The following is a 20890-nucleotide window of genomic DNA, read 5'->3' as shown; positions in this document are numbered from 1 at the left end:
CTGCTACAATTTGATAACCTTCTGCCATTTTCAAATTGTAATAATTCCTCACGTGTGAATGTAGATGCAAAATACTCATTCAGTTTATTTGCTATCTGAGCAGGATCATCAACAGTCGAACCATCGATGTCAAGTGGACCAATCATATTCATCCCCTTCCTTTTAGAGTTTATATAAGTAAAGAAATCCTTGCTGTTTTTCTTAGCATCTTTTGCCAAAGATTTCTCGTAATCCGCCTTCGCCTGCCGAACCTCCTTTGTGACCTGATTACAGACTAGTTTATATCTGCCACAGGCTTCTGTGTCACCTGATAATTTATATGCATCCCATGCATTTTTCTTCTCTGTCACGAGTCTCATTAGTTCATTTGATAACCATTTAGGCCTAAACCTTGAACGATATTTCTTAATCGGTATATAAAGTCTAGTAGCTTCCACGATTAATTCTTTGAATGCTTCCCACTTAGAATTTACTGTTTGTAACATCGTCAGTTGATCCCACTGTACAGAACTTAAAAACTGTCTGAGACCACTGTACTCCCCTTTACGGAAGCAAAAACCCTTTCCTTTACCCCTGACGGTAGTTACCTCTTTGAGTAAATCCCACTTCAGCACACTGTGATCACTGCCACCTAGTGGTTCCTTTATCTGCAAATTCTTAATACACGAATGATCACTGCTGATAACCAGATCAAGAGTGTTACTTTCTCTGGTTGCCTCTCGAACATGCTGCTGCAGAAAACAATCATCCAATAAATCCACAAAAGTCTGACTAGTGTGTGAGTGACCAACCCACAAGTTCCAGTCAATATCTGGGAAGTTAAAATCCCCCATTATAAGACATTCTGATTTACTGGCCCACTCTATTTCTCTGTACAATTGTTCATTGTACTCATTCAAGTCATTAGGCCTATAACACACTCCTACTCTTATTTTTCCTTTCGCAGTGCTTATCTCACACCAAACTGACTCAACAGAGCACTGTTCATCTATATTAACTGGGTGCACTTCCTTTGATTTTATGTTTTTCTTAATTAACAGCATAACACCCCCTCCCTTTCTGTCCTGTCTATCCTTTCTGTACACATTGTACTCCCCAAATTCCAGTTCGGCATTCCTTATATCTTTGTGACACCACGTCTCTGCTATCCCAACAATATCCGCCTTTGATGTCTTGACCAACACTTCAAATTCATCAAATTTATTTACTATACTTCTAGCATTGGCATACATGCAAGCATACATGCTCCTATGCCCATTCCTTGTTATCCTAACACATCCCATATACCCAACTATTCCATGATGACTGCCATCCGTCCCTGAAACCCCCAACACCCCTCACTCCAGGTCGCTTCTTATTCTAATAGAAGTTGTGCAAGAATCACCTTCACCTCTGCCTGCGGTTACTGTTAAACTATTAGTCTTGGTATCCCCCCAAACTAGCAGTTTTCCGACCCACCTAACACTGCCTCGATAGCATCAGCAAATATTCTTGCACCCTTTCTATTTAAGTGTATCCCATCCCTGTAGAAGCAATCTCTCCTGTTAACAAGTACAGTCCAGGCTGAAAAAAATTCTACCCCTTGAGCCTTGCACAATCTTTCCAGGGCCGAATTGATCGACAAGGCTCTCATCATGTACTCCCTCCTATCGTGTCTGGGCAGAATTGCAGACACTTTCAAATTCAACCCTATTTCACGGCTTTTTTTCAACAATGACCTGTACTTGTTGAGTAATTCCGCCGGTCTCCTACTCTTAATATCATTAGTGCCAACGTGTACAACTATATCACCTTTTGTGCCCTTGAAAGATGATATCCGCTCTACAACGTCATCAACCTTTGCCCCTGGCAGACATACCCTGGTCCTGTTCCACCTGTCCTTTTTACAAAGGATGTTCCCCGTTTCCCTGACAATAGAGTCACCAACAACTAGTTCCTGTGGGACCAGCGCATTCTGCCCTAGGGGTTGCCGCTGTGTTGCGTGATGACCAAGTGCAAGCTCTGGCGTTGATGTGGGCAGCTGAGAGCCTGATGGGCCCCTGAATTTAGATCTTTCGAGGGCATCCACCCTGTCCTTCAAACTCTCATATAGGCCCATAACGACGCTGAGTTGTCGCCTGATTTCCTTACACTCCTTACATCGCGCACACACAAAGACATCCCCCATGGCAATATCATGTTCCGTTCCAGAGAGTTCGGCAAACATTTCACAAGTTGCACATTTTTTTAGGCTGTGATGCGTTGGAGAATTGCCCCCCCTCAGTTCTCCCCCGAGTCACAGCACTCCTGCCACTTTGTGCCCGTTGCTTTGCTGCTCTAGTCTGGGGCATGGTAGTTTAAATTAATAAAATCAATAAATTAAATATCAATAGTATTTGAATAGAAACTATTAAATAGAAACAGTGAAGCGTATTACTATATAATTATGCGTTAGAGCTACCTAGCTACCTCAATTAAAAAATTTGAATTCCCTACCACTATATCCAAAAACAATGGCTACAAAAATGGAACGAAATAACGGTTTTACCTATCGTAAGTAAAATTCACAAAAACTCTTTATCTAAATTAAAAATAAAAAATAACCAGCGTAACTATAACTATATGACTACGTATTAAGTACAATATAAAATAACAATCATGTAAATAAAAGGCAAACACTTATCGTTTTTGCGGAGCCTGTAACTGACAGCTGTAACTTTTAAAGAGATTCAGCGCCCTCCTTCCTATTTATTGGTTGTATGCGTTTTCTACCTCTGGGTAGGAGATATTCAGCTCTGTTTTCAGTTTTTGGATCTCTTTTTCATCCTTCCACCGCTGGCATGCTCTGGAATAGGCAGGATGCTCTTGTTGGCAATTTACACAGATCGGTTTGGAAGCTGAACATTCCTTGCTCTCGTGGTCTTTCGCAACACATCGGGCACAGGCAGGGTTACCATGACAAGCTGTTTGTGAGTGGCCGCATTTTTAGCATTTGAAACACCTCAGTGGGTTTGGAATATAAATCCTCACTGGGCAGTTTAAGTACCCTGCCTTGATGGAACTTGGAGGCCATGGGGTATTAAATGTTAGGATGAGAACTCGGGTAGGGACGAGATTCCCATCCTTTCGCATTGATATTCTTTTGACAGCCGTCACTCCTTGTTCTTTCAATTCAGAGCAGATCTCTTCTTCAGACACATGAAGAAGGCCCCACTCTGAAATGACACCTCGTGAAGAGTTCAAAGTTTTGTGTGTGTGTGTGGGGGGGGTTACAGTGATAGGTATTCCCCCTCCAGAACGCAGTCGTTTTACAGATTTGGGTGATACTGCCAACCCTTCTAATCCTTTCTGGATAAAGAAGGGTGACATCTTTCCAATTGACTGCTCTCCGGTGGAATGGAGAATGGGGAAAAGTGGTGTCACTGATGGTGGTGGTGTATCTTCAGTCCTGGCTCTTTTTGCAGAGGTGTTTTCTGTGGTTTCATCTCGATTAGGTAGGGGCCTTGTTGGGGCCCCAGAAAAAATAGAATTTAAATTACTCATATGAGTAAGATAAAAATTTCTGATGCCTTAAGTTATCCAAATGGATTGGATTGGATATGAAAAGCAAAAGCTGAGTATGAGAAATCATTGGCAAAAAAAAGATATGAGTTTTCTTATTATTCCCAAAATATGAACATGAATTTTGAATGGATTTTGCATCCATTTTTATAACTGAAAGCATAGTTGAATGAGGACAGAGAGAAAGAGAATCAGACTGTAATAAGGTAAGTAATATAATGATCTCTGAGAAGCACCTATCAGAAAACTACTGAAGCTGAAAGAAAGTAAGGCTACTGGGATAGATGAGACATCCAGTTATATTAAAGAATGCAGCAAGGAAGTGTATCCTGCCATTAGGACTACTAAGATGGTCACCACATTCTGGAGTGATTCAACTGTGCTTTTCACTCTAGACCTGTATGCCTTAGACAGAAGGTGATAATTAACTACATTCTTTAGAATGGATTAATACAGTGAGAGGGTCCCTCAAGGGACAGTGTTAGGCACCTTGTCTTGTTTCTAATTTTCTTCACTGATACTGATGAGGACATACATGGAAAGCTGGCAAATCTTGCAGATGATTTAAAGGTAGGTAGTATGGTTAACAATCAGGACCAGTCTATCTGCTTCAGAACGACACAGATTAATTACAAACTGATCTAAGTTACAAGATTACTGAGCTATGCTGCTTCAGAAACAAACAAAAACTTCAATACAAACTGTGACAGATGGCAGACGAAGTTAAATCCTGCTAAATGTTTTGGATTTGGGGAAAAAAACTGGCAGTGACTTACAAACAATAGGAAACAGAATTAACCTACTGGCAAGAGTACATCAAAAAAGTCACACTATCAGGCACATGCGAGTCCTCCATGATACTTTGGAAATGTTTGGAATAGAGAAAATAAATACTTTAAAGTTGGGCACTTTTTAATGTATTCATTATCTTAACAGTGTAATGAACATAACAAAAAATAATATATAATTTTTTATAATTTAATATTAAAGCAGAATTAGAAATCATCACAACAACTAGTAGACATTTTCATAAGCATATAAACGCATACAGATATCCTGTAGAATCTCTTATATGTATATACGGAAAAAAAATATTTCTAAAAGTTTTAAAATAAAAGTTTAAGAATAAAAACATTAAAATAAAATCTTAAGTTTTTCAATATACACTTTGTTTTAATATTTTTAATTTTAAAGAATTTTTAAAAAATTAAATAATTAGAGAACTAGATTTGCTTCCACCATTTTCTCATGGTCGATTGAATTTTCACACAAGAACATAACACATGCGAATTAGACTTCAAATAAAAGTTGTTAATAAGTCTGCAAATGAAATCAATAATACTGTCCACTAATGTAATTATAAAGGTTTACTATTTTATTTTTTATTATTATGGACAATAATGACAGCTGCTGTGAAATGAAGTGCCAAATTCATTGGTAAATTTCATGTTGTTATTAGCCATATGGTACAAGGAAGCCTGAGACTTATGCTGCACCAGCCAAAAAAAAAAAAAAAAAAAAAAAAAAATTCCCGAGTTACCCCCTGAAAGAGAGAGAGAGAGAGAGAGAGAGAGAGAGAGAGAGAGAAGTAGAAAGGAATCACCAAGAAAGAGAAGAATGATGATATCCAGCTCAGGACCCTGGGTTTGCCAAGCCACCAAATGTGAGATCCCGGGGTTATCAGCTTTCCATTAATGACTGCTATAGTTGGCATTCCAAGCTGTGCTAGCTTAACACTAGCACTAAAAAAATTGCCAGAAGACTTATAAGAATTCCACTTAGACATGCAAAGGTGCAGAATGTAAAGTCCATTAAAAACAGTAAAAAAAAAAAAAAAAAAAAAATGGCCAACATCTATGAACACATCTACCAAAAACTTGTAATCTAACCCAACTAAAACACTTTAAAATGAAACAATGACATGTAAGAGCTGAAATCAGAACCAAAAATAAAGTAATATTAGACATCTAACATCCTTCTAGATAACTTTTCTGGCCCATGATGTTAATTTTAACTGCAAACATTTGGTGTTCTCAGCATATGCCCAAACCCACTCTTACATGGAATTGGCACATTAGGCACACACAGAACACCTAAAACTCAGATGTGATTTTTTTTTTTTTTTTTAATGACATATTTCTCATATTCCAACAAAATTAGGGGTACAGATCAAAGGCCAAAATATACTAAAAAGAATATTAAAATTCATATTTACATCAATTTAATAGCTATTTCAAGTTTTTCCATGTGCCATTGCAGCTGTTGCAGAGTTAAAGGTGGTTCAAGATGAAAAAATTTAAGGGTTTTGATAAGAGCAATTTTGAAGTTTTTCTTGTATCAACAAGCACATGGCCAGAAGGCTCAGGGAGCTATCAGTGATTAATAGGACTTTTGCCAATAGAGAGAAGGACATTATTATTCCTCTTTATAAAAAGATGGTTATAGCTCATTTGGAGACCTAAAAGTAGAACACAGAACTTTTCTAGAGGGTCCAAAGAAGGACAACTAGACTGGTTGGGAGGTTAAGGATAGTGCCTAAGAGTATAGATGTGGACTGTAGAGCCTCAAGACTAGCCACCTCAGGTGACTTGACACAGGTGTTTAAGGCCCTTTAAAGAATAAGCTGAATGAATGAAGTAAGTAGTATTTTCACACTGGCATATGAATGAGGACAAGCAGATGCAAATATAAAAATATGTCTGATAAGATTCAAAGTAGAATTGGATGGTTACTTTTTTTAGAAATGGGAAAATTATGATTGTCTGATGATAATAAAGCACTCAAACCCATAATTAATATATTATGCATAATTATGTTTATTTCTGAATTGGAAATATGTACATAGTGTAATCAAATGTTTTGTGGTATTTTCTTACCACTTCTTCAGTGACAGCGATCTTTGCAATATCACCAACACAAAAGGTCACAAGAACTTGACTCTATTATGTACATATTTCCAATTCAGAAATAAACCTAATTATAACAATGCAAGTTTGAGTGCTTTATTATCTTCAAACAACACAGTTTACTTATGCACCATGTCGCTCAAGGAATACCTTAGAAAATCACATCTGATTCTTTTTATTTTATTTTTGACTGATGCAGAAAAAGTTCTACATATGAGCAATATATTGTGAAATAACATACTACCAGAATCTCGGGAAGTCAACCAATTACATGATCAATAATGCATCTGTATCAACTTACAAACAAAAAATACATCTAGGTTACAACTCACCTCAAAAGCTTTCCATGATTCCAATAACATAAGTCTTTCTTCTTTTTCGCCTGGCTGAGACAATGACTTATTTGCTCTTTCATATATATGCCGGCACCGTTCAACTGGAGAAATCCCACCACAAGTTAATTCAAATTGTGCATAGCTTGTCCATACCTAAAATAAATTAATCTACTGATTAAATGAAAACTTGACATAATATTATTATACTACAAAAAAGTTTGTTACAATCAACAATAGATTCAGAGACAACTTTGACTATCTAATCTGAAGTGTTAGAAAGTTATACCTCAATGTAATTTTCTAAATATTTATGTTAATTCCATTACCTTCATTATCTATAATACAATCTAAGGTATTCTTATTTTTTAAATATCATATATTTAAGTAGTATTTTTTTTTTAAGACTACTATAAAATGAAGTATTATCTTCCCATCAGTCTCACCATTCTAGACAAATTACTCAGCTTGCAGCTTTATTAACACCCCCGATAAATTGTTCATTAATCAACGGTTGGTAATTGTCAACATTCATGGCTAGGGAAGACTACTCTAATGAAGCTTTGCATAGGACGTGAGCTAGTGAATGATACTAGGATGCTGGGCTTTCCCAGTCAGAAATCTCTGAAATCTGGAACTTGGGAGTGGTTTGTACGAGATACGAGGGTAGTTCAATAAAGAATCGCCCTCACCTACTTCCACATATCGCAGTGTCATGATATTGTGTGTGTAGCATCATACATACCTCTGTACTAAAGGTGTAAAATTTCAGCCCTGTGTCTTAATTTGTTTTTCTCTTACAGAGCTAAACGTGTGACGAAGTAGCATCATGGACAAAGTTGAAACCAGAGCTGTAATCCGGTATCTGTTCTTGAAGGGGAAATCTCCTAAAGAAATCCACAAGACAATGACTTATTTGCTCTTTCGTATATATGCCAGCACCGTTCAACTGGAGAAATCCCACCATAAGTTGCTGTACATAAGGATGAAGCTCCATCCTATGGCATTGTGAAGCACTGGCATAGACAGTTTAGGTGTGGTCAGACATCGGCAGAATCTGAGCCCATTCCAGGTCGTCCCCATTCAGCCATTGATGACAGCATGATCAGAAAAGTGGAGTCGTTAATCATGGAAGATCGACGGATATTTGTGCGTGAATTGCCCCAGGATGTGAAGATTAGTGTGGGCTCTGTTTAAACAGTCCTTCGTGACCAACTCCATTTATGGAAATTCAGTGCAAGATGGATTCCCCGATTATTGACTGGTTTCCAGAAGGCTGATCAACAACAGAAATCACAAGTTGTTAGCCATGTGCCAAAAAATGAGAAAGACTTTTTCTCTCGTCTAATAACTCAGGATGAAAATTGGATACACCATTTCGACCCTGAAAGTAAAAAGCAGTCCATGGAATGGCAACAACATTATGGTTTCCCCCCCCCAAATCATCCTTCAATGTAGCAAATACATTAAGCACACCTCAGGCCACATTCAACAGTTCTATTCATAAGAGATACTGCAAGTGTCTGCCATCAATATCCAGATATTGGGACACTATGCTCCAAATTTCTGAAAAATTCACATATAACATGTTAGTTACCAAGAAATGCCATGAAAAGTGACCTTCACATCTGTAGTGACGAGGATTATTTCAGAAAAATGGCTCAAACCTGTTAAAATGTGATTCATTAGAATTGTGATTCTGCTTATAACACAATGCAAGCATAGCTCCCATGTTCTGTCAGTTGAAACTTGTTTTTTAGTCACTGAAGATCAACATTTTGGGTCTCTTTTGAACGTGTCGCAATTTTTCAGTTTATGCAAATCCATGATACGCATTATCCTTTGATTACTGTAAGAAAAATAATAAATGACTTCAATAAATGACATCAATGAAAGACTGAAACAATGCAATTGCATATTATTTCCATTATTAATAAATAATCTTTGCATGATTTTTCTAAGATACAATATTGCAATTTTCTCGCAAAAAAAAAAAAAAAAAGAGAGATGAGCAAAATTGATAGTACATATAAAGTTTGAATGCCGAAAAATGGTTAGTTTTCTAATGCTGTTGTTGTTGTTATTTGGTTTTTAGGAGCATTAGCAACTAAGGCCATATTGCTCCGGAATATGCGGTGGTCATTCCCTGACATTTCCGCATCCTCCGTATTTGGTGGTGACGGGCTCGAACCCCGGTCTAATCAAGAAGTGTGTGCTACGCACTGCTGCTGCTCCTTCCCACCTGGCTATGGAGGCACCAGTTTTCTAATGCAATCCCACTTATATCGCGATGACCCTGAGCATCACATTATAACGGGTTTCACCTGTATTTTCTCCTTCCGTAATCTCTACAAGAAAAGGTGCTGTTGTTGTTGTTTGGTTTTTAGGAGCATTAGCAACTAAGGCCATATTGCTCCGGAATATGCGGTGGTCATTCCCTGACCTTTCCGCATCCTCCATATTTGGTGGTGACGGGCTCGAACCCCGGTCTAATCAAGAAGCGTGTGGTACGCACTGCTGCTCCTTCCCACCTGGCTACGGAGACGCCAGAAAAGGTGCACAACAAAACATAAAGGGCAATCAGCCTCCAAACAAATCCCAGGGCAATCAACCTCCAAGATGTCCTATTGAATCGCTGCCAAAGCAACTAAATATTGTTTTCAACATGAATTACAAACACAAAATCTACATCTCTAACCCCGTTCCACTAGGACAGAGACCATCAACTCACATTCGTCCTAATTCCTGCTGAAAGGCTTACCAAGAATTTGGGATATTTTGTCCAAATATGAATACTGCCAACAGACACAATTATCATCTCTTATGAAGGGAATTTATTGCAGTAAATTCTGTATATTCATATGAGTGAGGATAGCACAATCGGCATGAGGTGGAAAGTTTTACTTTTGTAATAATGAACGTCATTATTAAAACAATGATTTAACAACAAACAGTAAATAGTAAAAAATATTCTTAAAAAAATATTCTTATTCATATCAAAAGTAATTTTATCATTTATAGTTAACAGTAAATTAAAAAACCAATATTTCAAAAAACTAAAATATGCATCTCATATCGTATTTTTGACTTATTGATTTTGGTTTATTTTTATTAAAAAATAATTGAATAAATTTTTTTCACAGTAAAACAATTTCCCACGAAGGAATTAAGAAATTAGTTATATTTTTGTTATATTTTGTGAAATTACACAAAATTGCTTTTGTGTGTTGCATTTTTACTATTTTATTCCAAGTGTCAAATTATTTTGAAATTATTAAAAAAAAATTAAAGTTTGTTTTTATTTTATTATTTCAAAGGAAATGAACTTACAATCTGTATAATAATTACAGTTTTTAATAAAGCTGAAATCCCTCTAGAAGTTACATATCATGAAAATCAATGTGATTACTCAATCTATCTTTTCTTCTGCGATATATGCATTGACTACTTACACAATAAAAGTTAAAGTTTCAGTATTAGTGTTAAGTAGTGGCAAAATGATGCAAGGAAGCTAACTTATAGAACATTAGCCAAAAAAAAATAAAAAAATAATAATAATAAATAAAAAAAGTTAAAAAAAATAATAAAAATTTACACACTTCATTTATAAATCCCTTCCAATAATTTGTCCAATAGAGGTCAAACTAGACATCACAATGCTAGATGGAAGCCTATTGGAGATTGGTTAAGAGATTTCAAGTGCCAGGATGCAGAATTTTAGACATGTGGAAATGTAAAAGTTTTTTGGAAATTTTTACCATCTTTTTGATTAATTAACATATTGAATTGTGTTTTACAAATAATTTAAATTATGTTTAAATTTAGCTAGTGATTTTAATCTTGCATGATATTAAGTTAAGGCTTACTATTCATACTGCTATGGTATCAGTGTTTTGGTGCGAATATAGCAGAACTTAACGAATAACGCAGAGTAATAGCGCGGTTTTTAATTGTGATAAATAAGTAGTTCGAGGGTTCTAATCATGTGTTGGGTATATATCTTTATTATTTTTAGCAAAGGAATTTTTACTTTTTAGTAAGGATATAACTAATTCAGCATTGCAATCAGAATGATATAGCGTAACATATATCTTGAACTTGATAGTGCAAGGTATTAAGTAAAGCTTGATAGAGTAATACGTATCACTGAATTTAGGAATCTATTAGCTTAGTGTAGTATTGTAAATTAATCGGTTAAATTTATTAATTTTCATTATTAATCAATTAAATAATAAACTTCTTTATTGCTGTTAAGTATGGTACATGTACTAGGAACAATAATTCTCATCACGGCGACATGGCCAGGAGTTTTACATTACATATGTGATTAAATTGGTAAAAATTACAGTTACATGGGAAATTGAGTTACACAAAATTAAACACGTAAAAATGAAATTATAATAATAGGAAAATACAAAGAGCATGTGATAGTATTTGTAGTCAGTAGCCATTTTCTGTAGGTTGACTTCAAGACGGAGCAGTGCCTGAATTTTGGGGAGTGCTTTTGCACTCCCCAAAATTTAGGCACAGGTAGAAACAAACTACACAGTTTCAACCGGCTGTATTTGAGGATTAGTGTGGGGTCTGATCTCAAGGATGGCAGAGGATTGTGCCACTGACAGAAATCCCAGATGTTTGGGGCATTTATCACTCCTTTGTACATTTTTAATGTAGTCATTTAAATGCCTGCTGTCAATTAACCTCAGGAGCCTGGGTACATTTAGCTGCTCAGCCATGTTAGTTGTTTTCAATTGAGGGGGTCGGCAATGCTTATTTGTGGCCCATTTCAGGGTCAGTATTCACATGAGAACACCGGTTTTTGAAGTGAGGGTGACGCAGATGTCAAATTTCAGCAGCGTATAAAATAATCGGATAAACAGTGGCTTGAAGATATCTGGTAGTGGTTGCAGCATCACTGGAATGAAGTAAGTGTTGCTTTGCTCTCCAGCATAGGGTGTTAAATTACTTCCGGAGGTATTCTGTGTGAACATTAAATTTTAGCTTCGGATCAAAATAGACACCGAGGTCCTTATGGCAGGTAACCACTGGGATGAGAGTACCCAAAACTGATGGTTGAATTACTGTTGGTTGCTGTGTCAATGAGTAAATCATTATTGAAAATTCTGAGGTGTTAAGGTTTAACTCAAACATCTTCAAGGTTGCTCTAAATTGCATTTAAATAGAAATTATATCCCAAAGAAGAGCAGCAAAGCAATGGGCAAGAAGTAATCAGAGTGCTATGGCCGAAGGGGAGATTTTAAAAGGCAACACAGCCTAAAAAAAAGTGCAACTTGTGAAATGTTTACAGACCTTTCTAGAACAGGACATGATCCAGCCGAGAAGGATAACTTTGTGTATGCTAGGTGTAGTGTATGGGGAAATTAGAAACCAAATCAGTGCTTTGATTGGCATTTATGAGAGTCTGAAGAGTAGGTTAGATGCCCTCGAAGGAATTAAAATGGGGGCCCATCAAGCTCTCAGCAGCCCAACTCAATGACAAAGCTAACTCTTGTGCATCAGACAACACAGTAGCAATCTTCAAGGCAGAAAGTACTGGACCCACAGGAGCTAGTTATTGTTGGTGACTCTATTGTCAGGGAAAGGGGAAATATGTTGTGCAAGGAGCATAGATGGAATAAGACCAGGGTATGCCTGCCAGGGCAAAAGTAGATGACATTGTAAAGCAGATATCTTTTGAGGGCAAAAAAGCTGATACTGTAGTACATGTTGGCACTGATGATATTAAGAGTAGGAGATCTGAGGACTTACTTAACAAGTACAGGGTAATGCTGGAAATAAGTCGCAAGTTAGGACTGAATTTGAAAGTGTCTCAATTCTGCCAAGACACGATAGAAGGGAGTATATATTGAGAGCCTTGTCAATCAATTTGGCTATGGAAAGAATGTGCAAAGCTCTCATGGGGTAGAGGGTAGAATTTATTTTTTTCAGCATGGTCTGTGCTTGTTATCAAGAGAGACTGTTTTAACAGGGATGGAATAAATCTGAATAGAAGGAGCACAAGAATATTTGCTGATGCTATTGAGGCAGTGATAGGTGGCATAAAACTACCAGCTTGGGGCGGGATACGCGGACTAGAGCAATAGGCAGAGGTGAAAGTGATTCTTGCACTACTTCTATTATAATGTTCAGCAGCCTGGAAAGCAAGGTGTTTGGGATTTTAGGCCCTGTTGTGTGTCATCATGGAACAAATAAAGTACACTAATGCTAGGAGCTTTGTAAATAAATTTTATGAATTTGAAGTACTGATTAAGCATCAAATGCAGAATAGTGGAGACATGGTGTCACAGAGACATAAGTGAATTTGAATATGGAGAGTACAACGAGAGAGAGAGAGAGGAAGAACAGCCAGGACAGGATAGGTAGAGGTGTTATGCTTTTAGTTAAGAAGAATATTAAATCTAAGGCATCCAGTTGACATTTGTGGTGAGTACAATGTTGAGCCAGTTTGATGTGATATAAGCAGTGAAAAAACAAAATTAAGAGTATACCACGACAGCTATACAGGGAATGTCTCATAATAGCAGATTTTAACTTTCCAGATGTTGACTGGAATTTGTGGGTTGGTCACTCACAAACTAGCAAGACTTTTGTGGATTTCTTGGATGACTTTTTTCTACAGCAGCATATTAGAGAGGCAGAAAGAGAAAGCAACACTCTTGATCTAGTTATCAGCAGTGATTCTTCATGTATTAAGAATCTGCAGGTAAAAGACCCAATGGGTGGCAGCAATCACAGTGTACTAATGTGGAATTTAATTAAAGACATAACTACTATCGAGGGTAAAGGGAAAGGCTTTTGCTTTCATAAAGGTGGCTACAGAGGTCTCAGACAGTTTTTAAATTGTGCAGTAGGACCAACTGATGATATTACCAATGGCAAATTCTAAATGGGAAGTAATCAAAGATGCTACTAGATTTTTTACACCAACAGAGAAATACCATTCAAGGCTTGGACCTAAATGGATATCAGATGAACTATTGAGACAAGCGATATACAAGAAAAGTCACGGGATACATATAAATTATCAGGTAATACAGAAGCCTATGGTAGACATAAATTAGTTTGTAATCAAGTCACAAAGGAGGTTAGGCAAGCTAAAGCAGATTATGAGAAGTCTCTGGTGAAGAATCCAAAGGAAAACAGCAAAGACTCGATGCTTATATTAACAGTAGAAGGAAGGAAGGGGCAAATCACATTGGGCCACTTGAGTCAATGGATTAACTGTTGATGACTCTGCTCAGGTTGCTGACAAAACTGAATAGATATTTTGCATCTACATTCATACAAGAGAAATTTTTTACAGAAGGGGCCATCAGAAGTTTATCAAATTCTAACAGGGAGCAAAATGATTTTGTGATAACTGAAAGGAACGTGGAAGTGAAATTGTTGAAGCTGAACATAAAAAAGGCACCTGGGGTGGATAGGATCTATCCAAACATATTAAGGAAGGCAGCAAAGGAGGTGAGCAAACCCTTAGCCATAATTATGAGAACATCCTTGGATTCTGGGGCAGTCCCTATGGACTGGAGATGCTCAAATGTATCCCTAATTCAAACAGGGGGGGGGGATCAAAAGGTGACATGAGTAATTACACACCTATCACATCTGTTCACCTATCACACACCTATCACGCTTAACATCTGTTCTAGGGAAAATAATAGTCACTGGTTAAAGAAGTAATGTAGGACCATATGAAAGGAATGCAATTATACTATTGTCACAGGATGGATCTGTTAATCAGTCTCCTCTAAACAACCTGATAAATTGCTATGATGCAGTGACCAAGGAACAGGATGCAAAAAAATAATTTTGATACAATATACTTGGATTTCAGGAAGATTTTTGGACACTTGCACATAAAAGGCTGTTATATAAACTGGAGTGATGCGGCATTAAAGGTAAGTTACTGCTGTGGATAAAGCAATAACTTGTCTGCTATGGATAAAGGGATAGTTAAGTGGAAGAAGACAGAGTGGTTATCAATGGACACTATCTCTTCGGGGATTAATGTTATCAGTGGAGTTCCCCAGGGTTCAGTGCTGGACTCATTGTTTTCAATATTTATTGATGATATTGATGAAGGTATATCAGGCTTAAAGCCTAAGTTTGCAGATGATACAAACGTTGGCAGGGTGGTTAATGACAGTAATGATAATATTGGAATGTTGGATGGGTGCAAGACACGCTAAGGTGCTTTCCCTAGCTGAGTCATAAACAGGTGCTCCATAGTCTAGCCAAGATCTAATTAGGGACTTATACAAGTGGGAGGCGCCTCCGTAGCCAGGTGGGAAGGAGCAGCAGTGCGTAGCACACGCTTCTTGATTAGACCGGGGTTCGAGCCCGTCACCACCAAATATGGAGAATGCGGAAAGGTCATGGAATGACCACCGTATATCCCGGAGCAATATGGCCTTAGTTGCTAATGCTCCTAAAAACCAAATAACAAACAAACAAACATACAAGTGGAGAAGGGTATAGCGATCTGCACCCCAAAATGTACTGGAGATTACACGGAGTATATTCATTTTCCTTGCGCAGGAGGTTCTTAGATATTTTATGTGCTCCTGGAAATTTAATTTCTTATCAAAAATTAGCCCTAGGAGATGAGTACTGTTCACGATTGGTATAGGGTGATTGGCCAAGTGCAACTCAGGTTCAGGATGCATTCTGTGCTTTATGCAGAAATGTAGGGCTGTTGATTTGTGGCCTGACAGTCTGTATCCATTCTGTGCCATCCATAGTTCAATGTTGTTTATGGATATTTGTAGATGCCTCTCGATATAGTTCATATTCTGGGAATGGCAGGATATGGTAAGGTCATCCGCATAGAGATATTGTCAATGGTGTTTGGAATGCACTTTGTAATATTGTTTATTCGTAGTGAGAACAGAGTGGCACTAAGAACAGAGCCCTGTGGCACTCCTTCTTCTTGTATATATGTTTGAGATAAAACCTGCCGGTACTTAACTTGGAAAGACCCGTGTCGAAGAAAGCTTTGAATAAAATATGGTAAGTGCCCTCTCATATGAATAGAATGGAGATCTCTTAGGATGCCGTATTGCCAAAAGCCTTCTCTATATCAAGGCATATCATGACGAGATGTTGATTTCTAATGAATGCATTCCTTATGATTGATTCAGCTTTTGTCATGAGATCTAGGGATGATCTATTCTTTCGAAAACCAAACTGATTATTACTGATTATGTTTCGGGATTCAAGATACCATGTCAGATGATGGAGAAACATTTTTTCCAAAGTCTTACTCAAGCAGCTGATAAGAGAAATTGGTCTATAATTGTGTGGAATCGAGTGATATTTTCCAGGTTTCGGTATAGCTATTATATAAGAATGTTGCCAGGAGGTGGGGAATATATGTTCTGAGAATATCCGATTGTAGAGTTTAAGCAATAAAAATAGTAATTTCTGATTGAGATGTTGAAGCATTATATAGTAAATTCCATCAGGGCCAGGAGCACTGTTTCTTGAGGTATACATAGCTTCTTTCAGTTCAGATATTGTTAATGGTTGGTTGTAGGTTAAATGGCATGTAGCTTTGAAGTTCAGTTTCCTTTTCTCATTTGCAGCTTTAATTTTTTGGAAAGACTGTTGATATGCGCTTGAGGCAGATAATTCACAGAACACAGTTCCTAAGGCATTGGCAATCTCTCCAGGAGAGGAGGTCTCCTTCCCATTCCAGTTAATAATAGGAAAAGGTGATACATGATATTTTCCACTTAGCTTCTTTATTTTTTTCCAGATTATTCGGGTATCAGTATCTTTGTTGATTGAGGAGGCGAATTTTACCCATGAATCTTTTTTGGCCTTTCGCCGGATGAAACGAGCTTTGACTCTCAGTTTCTTGTAGTTAATAAGGTTGGCAGTGGTGGGATATTTGCGGAAGGTATTCCATGCTGCATTTTTTTCCTTTTTCGCCTTATGCAATCACCATTCCACCAGTGATTGGCATGCCGATGGTTTCTTATTTGAGACTTTGGGATGGTGGCTGTTGCAGCTGTTAGTATCTGCTTTGTAATATATTCGGTGGCAGCGGCAATACAAAAAGACGTAATGATATCCTCATCAAAAGATACATGATTGGTAAATTTTGTCCAGTTTGCTTTGGAAAATTTCCATTGAGTTTTTGTTTGTGTTTGTTTGAAATGGGTGGTTTGAATGCTACAAATCAGCGGAAAGTGATCGCTGTTTAGAGGATTGTCATGTACTGTCCACTCTTGGACAGTACATGACAACAGGTTGGGAACAGGATCGGAGAGCAGATTGAAAGATCGATAGCAGTGCTTAACCCAGTAGGAAAATGGATATAGGTGGGTAAGCCAGTGTTCAACAGTGTCAGATTCTCTCTATCAAGTAGCATTTCAATAAGTTCGCCACGTCCATCTGAGACCAGTGAACCCCACAATGGATGATGTCCATTAAAATCGCCTAATAGACAGATCGGACATGGTAATTGAGAAATAAGGTTTTCCAGATCCTGAAATGTGCATGGATGGTTTGGCGGAAGATACATCGAGACCACTGTCAATGTGATACCAATAACTATATGTGTCGCAACAGCTTCTAATGGTGTTTTCAAAGGAATGTGCCTGGAAGGGACTCTTGATTCCACAAGTACAGCTACTCCTCCATGAGGGCTGTTAGTTTCAGATCGATCTTTTCTGAAGATAGTATAATTTTTGACTGAAACGGAGATTTTTGGTGTTAAATTTGTTTCTTGTAAGCACATAGCAGCAGGTTTGAAATGGTGAATTAATTCATAAATATCGTCAATACTGCTGCGAAAAGCTCTGCAATTCCACTGTATGATCTGTTCCATTATTTAGTTCTGTGGGTGGAAGTTGAGTCTGTCTGTTTTTTGTGGGTGGTTTGTTTACCTCTTTCGAGTTTTGATTTTTTTTTCTTGAAAAATTAGAGCATTCTGAGTCATTGCTTTCTTCCATACCTCCATTTGCATGTATTTCAAGCAGATCTTGGTTAGTTATGTCATCTGTGTCCATGCTTGATATATGAGATTGCTTTGCCTCAATGGGATCTGATTTCTGTAAATTATCTACTGCTTGACAACGGGGAGGTCTCTGGGATGGAACTGTTAGTGGTGTATTACTGCATTGGTCTACTACGTTCGGTGGAGATGGATGTTCGGCCAAGAGGACTAACTGAGCCCAGTTGGAGATCGATGTGTCTGGAGGAATTGTCACTTCAGTCTGACATGCTACTGACTGGCGACTGTGAGTAGCAGAAGCATAGGTGTGTTTTGGCATACATAATTTTACTTGTTTTCTTGCCTCTTGATAGGAAACCTTATTTTCAATTTTATATTTTTGTATTTTTTCCCCCAACTTCCAGAGGTCGCAGTCTTTGGAATAAGCGGGATGGTTGCCTTTGCAATTTGGACACTGTGGAGTTGGTGCCTTACATTCTGTTTGTGTATGAGTTTTACACCCACAGTTTGCACAAGTTGCATCTCCACGGCATGCTATCTGGGAATGGCCAAATTTCTGGCATTTAAAAGATCTTAGAGGGTTCGGGATATAGGGCCGAATGCGACAGTTTAAATATCCTGCCTTGACTGAAGATGGTAGATTTGGAGAACTGAATGTTAAAATTATACTCCGGGTAGGGACTAAATTGCCATCTTTTCGGATCATGATCCTTTTTGCTTGAGTGACGTTTTGTTCTTTAAGTTCTTGAACTATTTCATCTTCGGGGACGTTCAATAAATCCCATTCAGTGATCACTCCATTTGAAGAATTGAGGGTGGTGTGTGGTGTGATTTGAACTGGGATTCCACTCAAGGATGTCAGACGTAGTAGTAGCTCAGAGTGTCTAGAATTGGTGGTTTCTATTAACAGATCTCCGGATTGAAGACGTTTCACCATTTTTGGTGAACCTGCAGCATGTTCGAGGCATCTCTGAATGGTAAAGGGGGAGAGCTTGCCGACAGGTTGCATTGACAGAGAATGTATAATCAGGAAGGCTGGTAATTCCTGTCTGCCAGTGTCTTTCTTCATTCTCTTTGAGATAGAGGAGTCATGGTCAGTGTCGTGTGTGTCATTTAATTGAGAGCTCTTCGGCTCTAAGCGTGGAAAATCACTTGTTTCCATCTCTGCTCCTTTTAGCCCTGGGGGTTGTCTTATCCCCCAGGTTACCGGCCCCGCCACGTGGAGGCAGGAGCGGTGCCACCAGTGACCAAGCGGTTGTAGAAGTTAGTTGTTTGTTATTAGTAAAATATATATACTAAATAAAGAAAGGTTGTTTTCCTTTCTGTGTTCTTACTTAATACTTTAAGCACAGAACCACTGGAAGTAAATGAAATAGAAAAAGACACTAGAAAACAAATAAAACTTTTTCTTTAATAAGAGCACTCTATCGCTTGGCACTCGGGGCCTGGTGCTCGCTGTAATACACGCAAAAATTATGTAAAATTCAAAACTTAATTTCACGTCAGTTTTTGGTTATTGTAAATACAACAGCTTTTTATTAAGGGGTACGCCATTTTATGGAATTTCATTTCTGTCTTTGTTACTAAAGAAATAATAACAGTCAGTAGTGTTTCCAAAGCAGAAAATGCAACATCCAGATTCTAGACAGCGCAAACTTATTCCTGCAAATGAGCAATAGTGAGGTTTTCATTATTTATTTTTTATTTTGCAGTCTGTTAGTATGCATCAGCTGTCTTTTGTATGAGGATAGTAATTTATCTTTTCTGTATCCATCCTTTTTAAATTTAAAAAGGATGGATACAGAACAAATGTGTGAAATTTGCATTCAGCCATATGATAACTGACCAATGGAAAAAACTTCTACATAATGTTGTGATAGCGAGTGATTTGAATAAATTAAAATAGTAAGAAAGTGTGATCGTATCCTTGCCACTTTCTCAATATATCTGATAAGAATAAACTAAATTTCCAAAAATCTTATATACTACTAAAGCAATTTTTCTCGACAAAACAGAAAAATCATAAGATTTAAAAAGAATAAACATCAGCATTTTAAACAGAACTTACTTTTACATGCTGTGTTCTTTCTAAAAGTCTCTCGTACAACTGCCTTACTCTGTCATATTCTTCTTGCTCTACTTCAAAATCAATATAGGACTTCCATATAAGTTCTGGCATATCGAGTCGTGGGCGATTGATGGCAATCTCATAGCTAGCACGTGCTCTACTACATCACCTAAAATAGTTTCCAGTTCTGCAAACTGATCATTATAAAACAAATTATAAAAATGAAAGTATTGTTTTAATCACATCACAATAAATATGTGGTTCCAACACTAATTCTTTAATACTGTAAAATGATGTAGAACAAAAAAATTTTTTTATCCATGATATACACATTCAGAAATATTAATTATTTTAATTAGTTCTTGTTTATTTAATTAATAGATATAATTCTCCTAATTACGCACATATCCAGTCAGAAGACAGAATGAAATGAACACCCAGTCAAGTCAAGTGACATGATTTGTAGAGGTGGTAGTAGTAGTGGCATGTGATGCAAGAAAGCAAATGTATGAGCTTATGCAGCATCAGCCAAAAAAAAAAAAAAAAAAAAAACACCATTCCCTCCAAATGCCTGTCCAGTTCCTCCTTAAATTTATTCAACCTATCAACTTCCACAACGACAGATGGAAGTTTGTTCCAGCAATTAACCACCCGCTGGCTAAAGGCAAATTTCCGCACATCTATTCTACATCTGTCTTTTCTTAATTTGAATTTATGCCCCCTTAGGTTCGTAATCTGAATAAGTGGAAGGATCCCATCAGAATTCAGCGTGCTCAACCCATTCAAGGCCTTATATACCTCAATCAGATCACTGCGCAGGTGCCTAGTCTCCAGCCACTGCAATTTGCAGAACTTAAGCCTCTCTTGGTAAGAGGATCCCTTCATTCCCCTCACCAATCTTGTTGCCCTTCTCTGTACACGCTCAAGTAAATCTACATCCTTCCTAAAATGAGGCCTTCAGACCTGTACGCAGTACTCAAGGCATGGCCTGACCATTGCCTTATACAGAGGGATAATCACCTCCTTTTCCCTGCTAGCAAAATTCCTATATATCATTGACAAA

The 20890-nt window shown here is 37.6% G+C and overlaps 1 protein-coding gene across 1 annotated transcript in view; it reads right to left on the bottom strand.

Annotated features, from left to right (window-relative positions):
* Positions 1-20890, bottom strand: part of LOC150084642 (crooked neck-like protein 1) — a 211774-nt gene that overhangs the window by 50265 nt on the left and 140619 nt on the right. Inside the window, 3 exon segments of the mRNA XM_090376310.1 lie at positions 6779-6934; positions 19828-19991; positions 19994-20021. Coding sequence (XP_090232436.1) covers positions 6779-6934; positions 19828-19991; positions 19994-20021 — 348 coding nt within the window.

Source organism: Mastigoproctus giganteus, chromosome 6 (assembly GCF_048544385.1).
Source record: "Mastigoproctus giganteus isolate SK-2022 chromosome 6, ASM4854438v1, whole genome shotgun sequence".
NCBI lineage: Eukaryota > Metazoa > Arthropoda > Arachnida > Uropygi > Thelyphonidae > Mastigoproctus > Mastigoproctus giganteus.
This window is presented reverse-complemented; position numbering and strand designations above follow the sequence as displayed.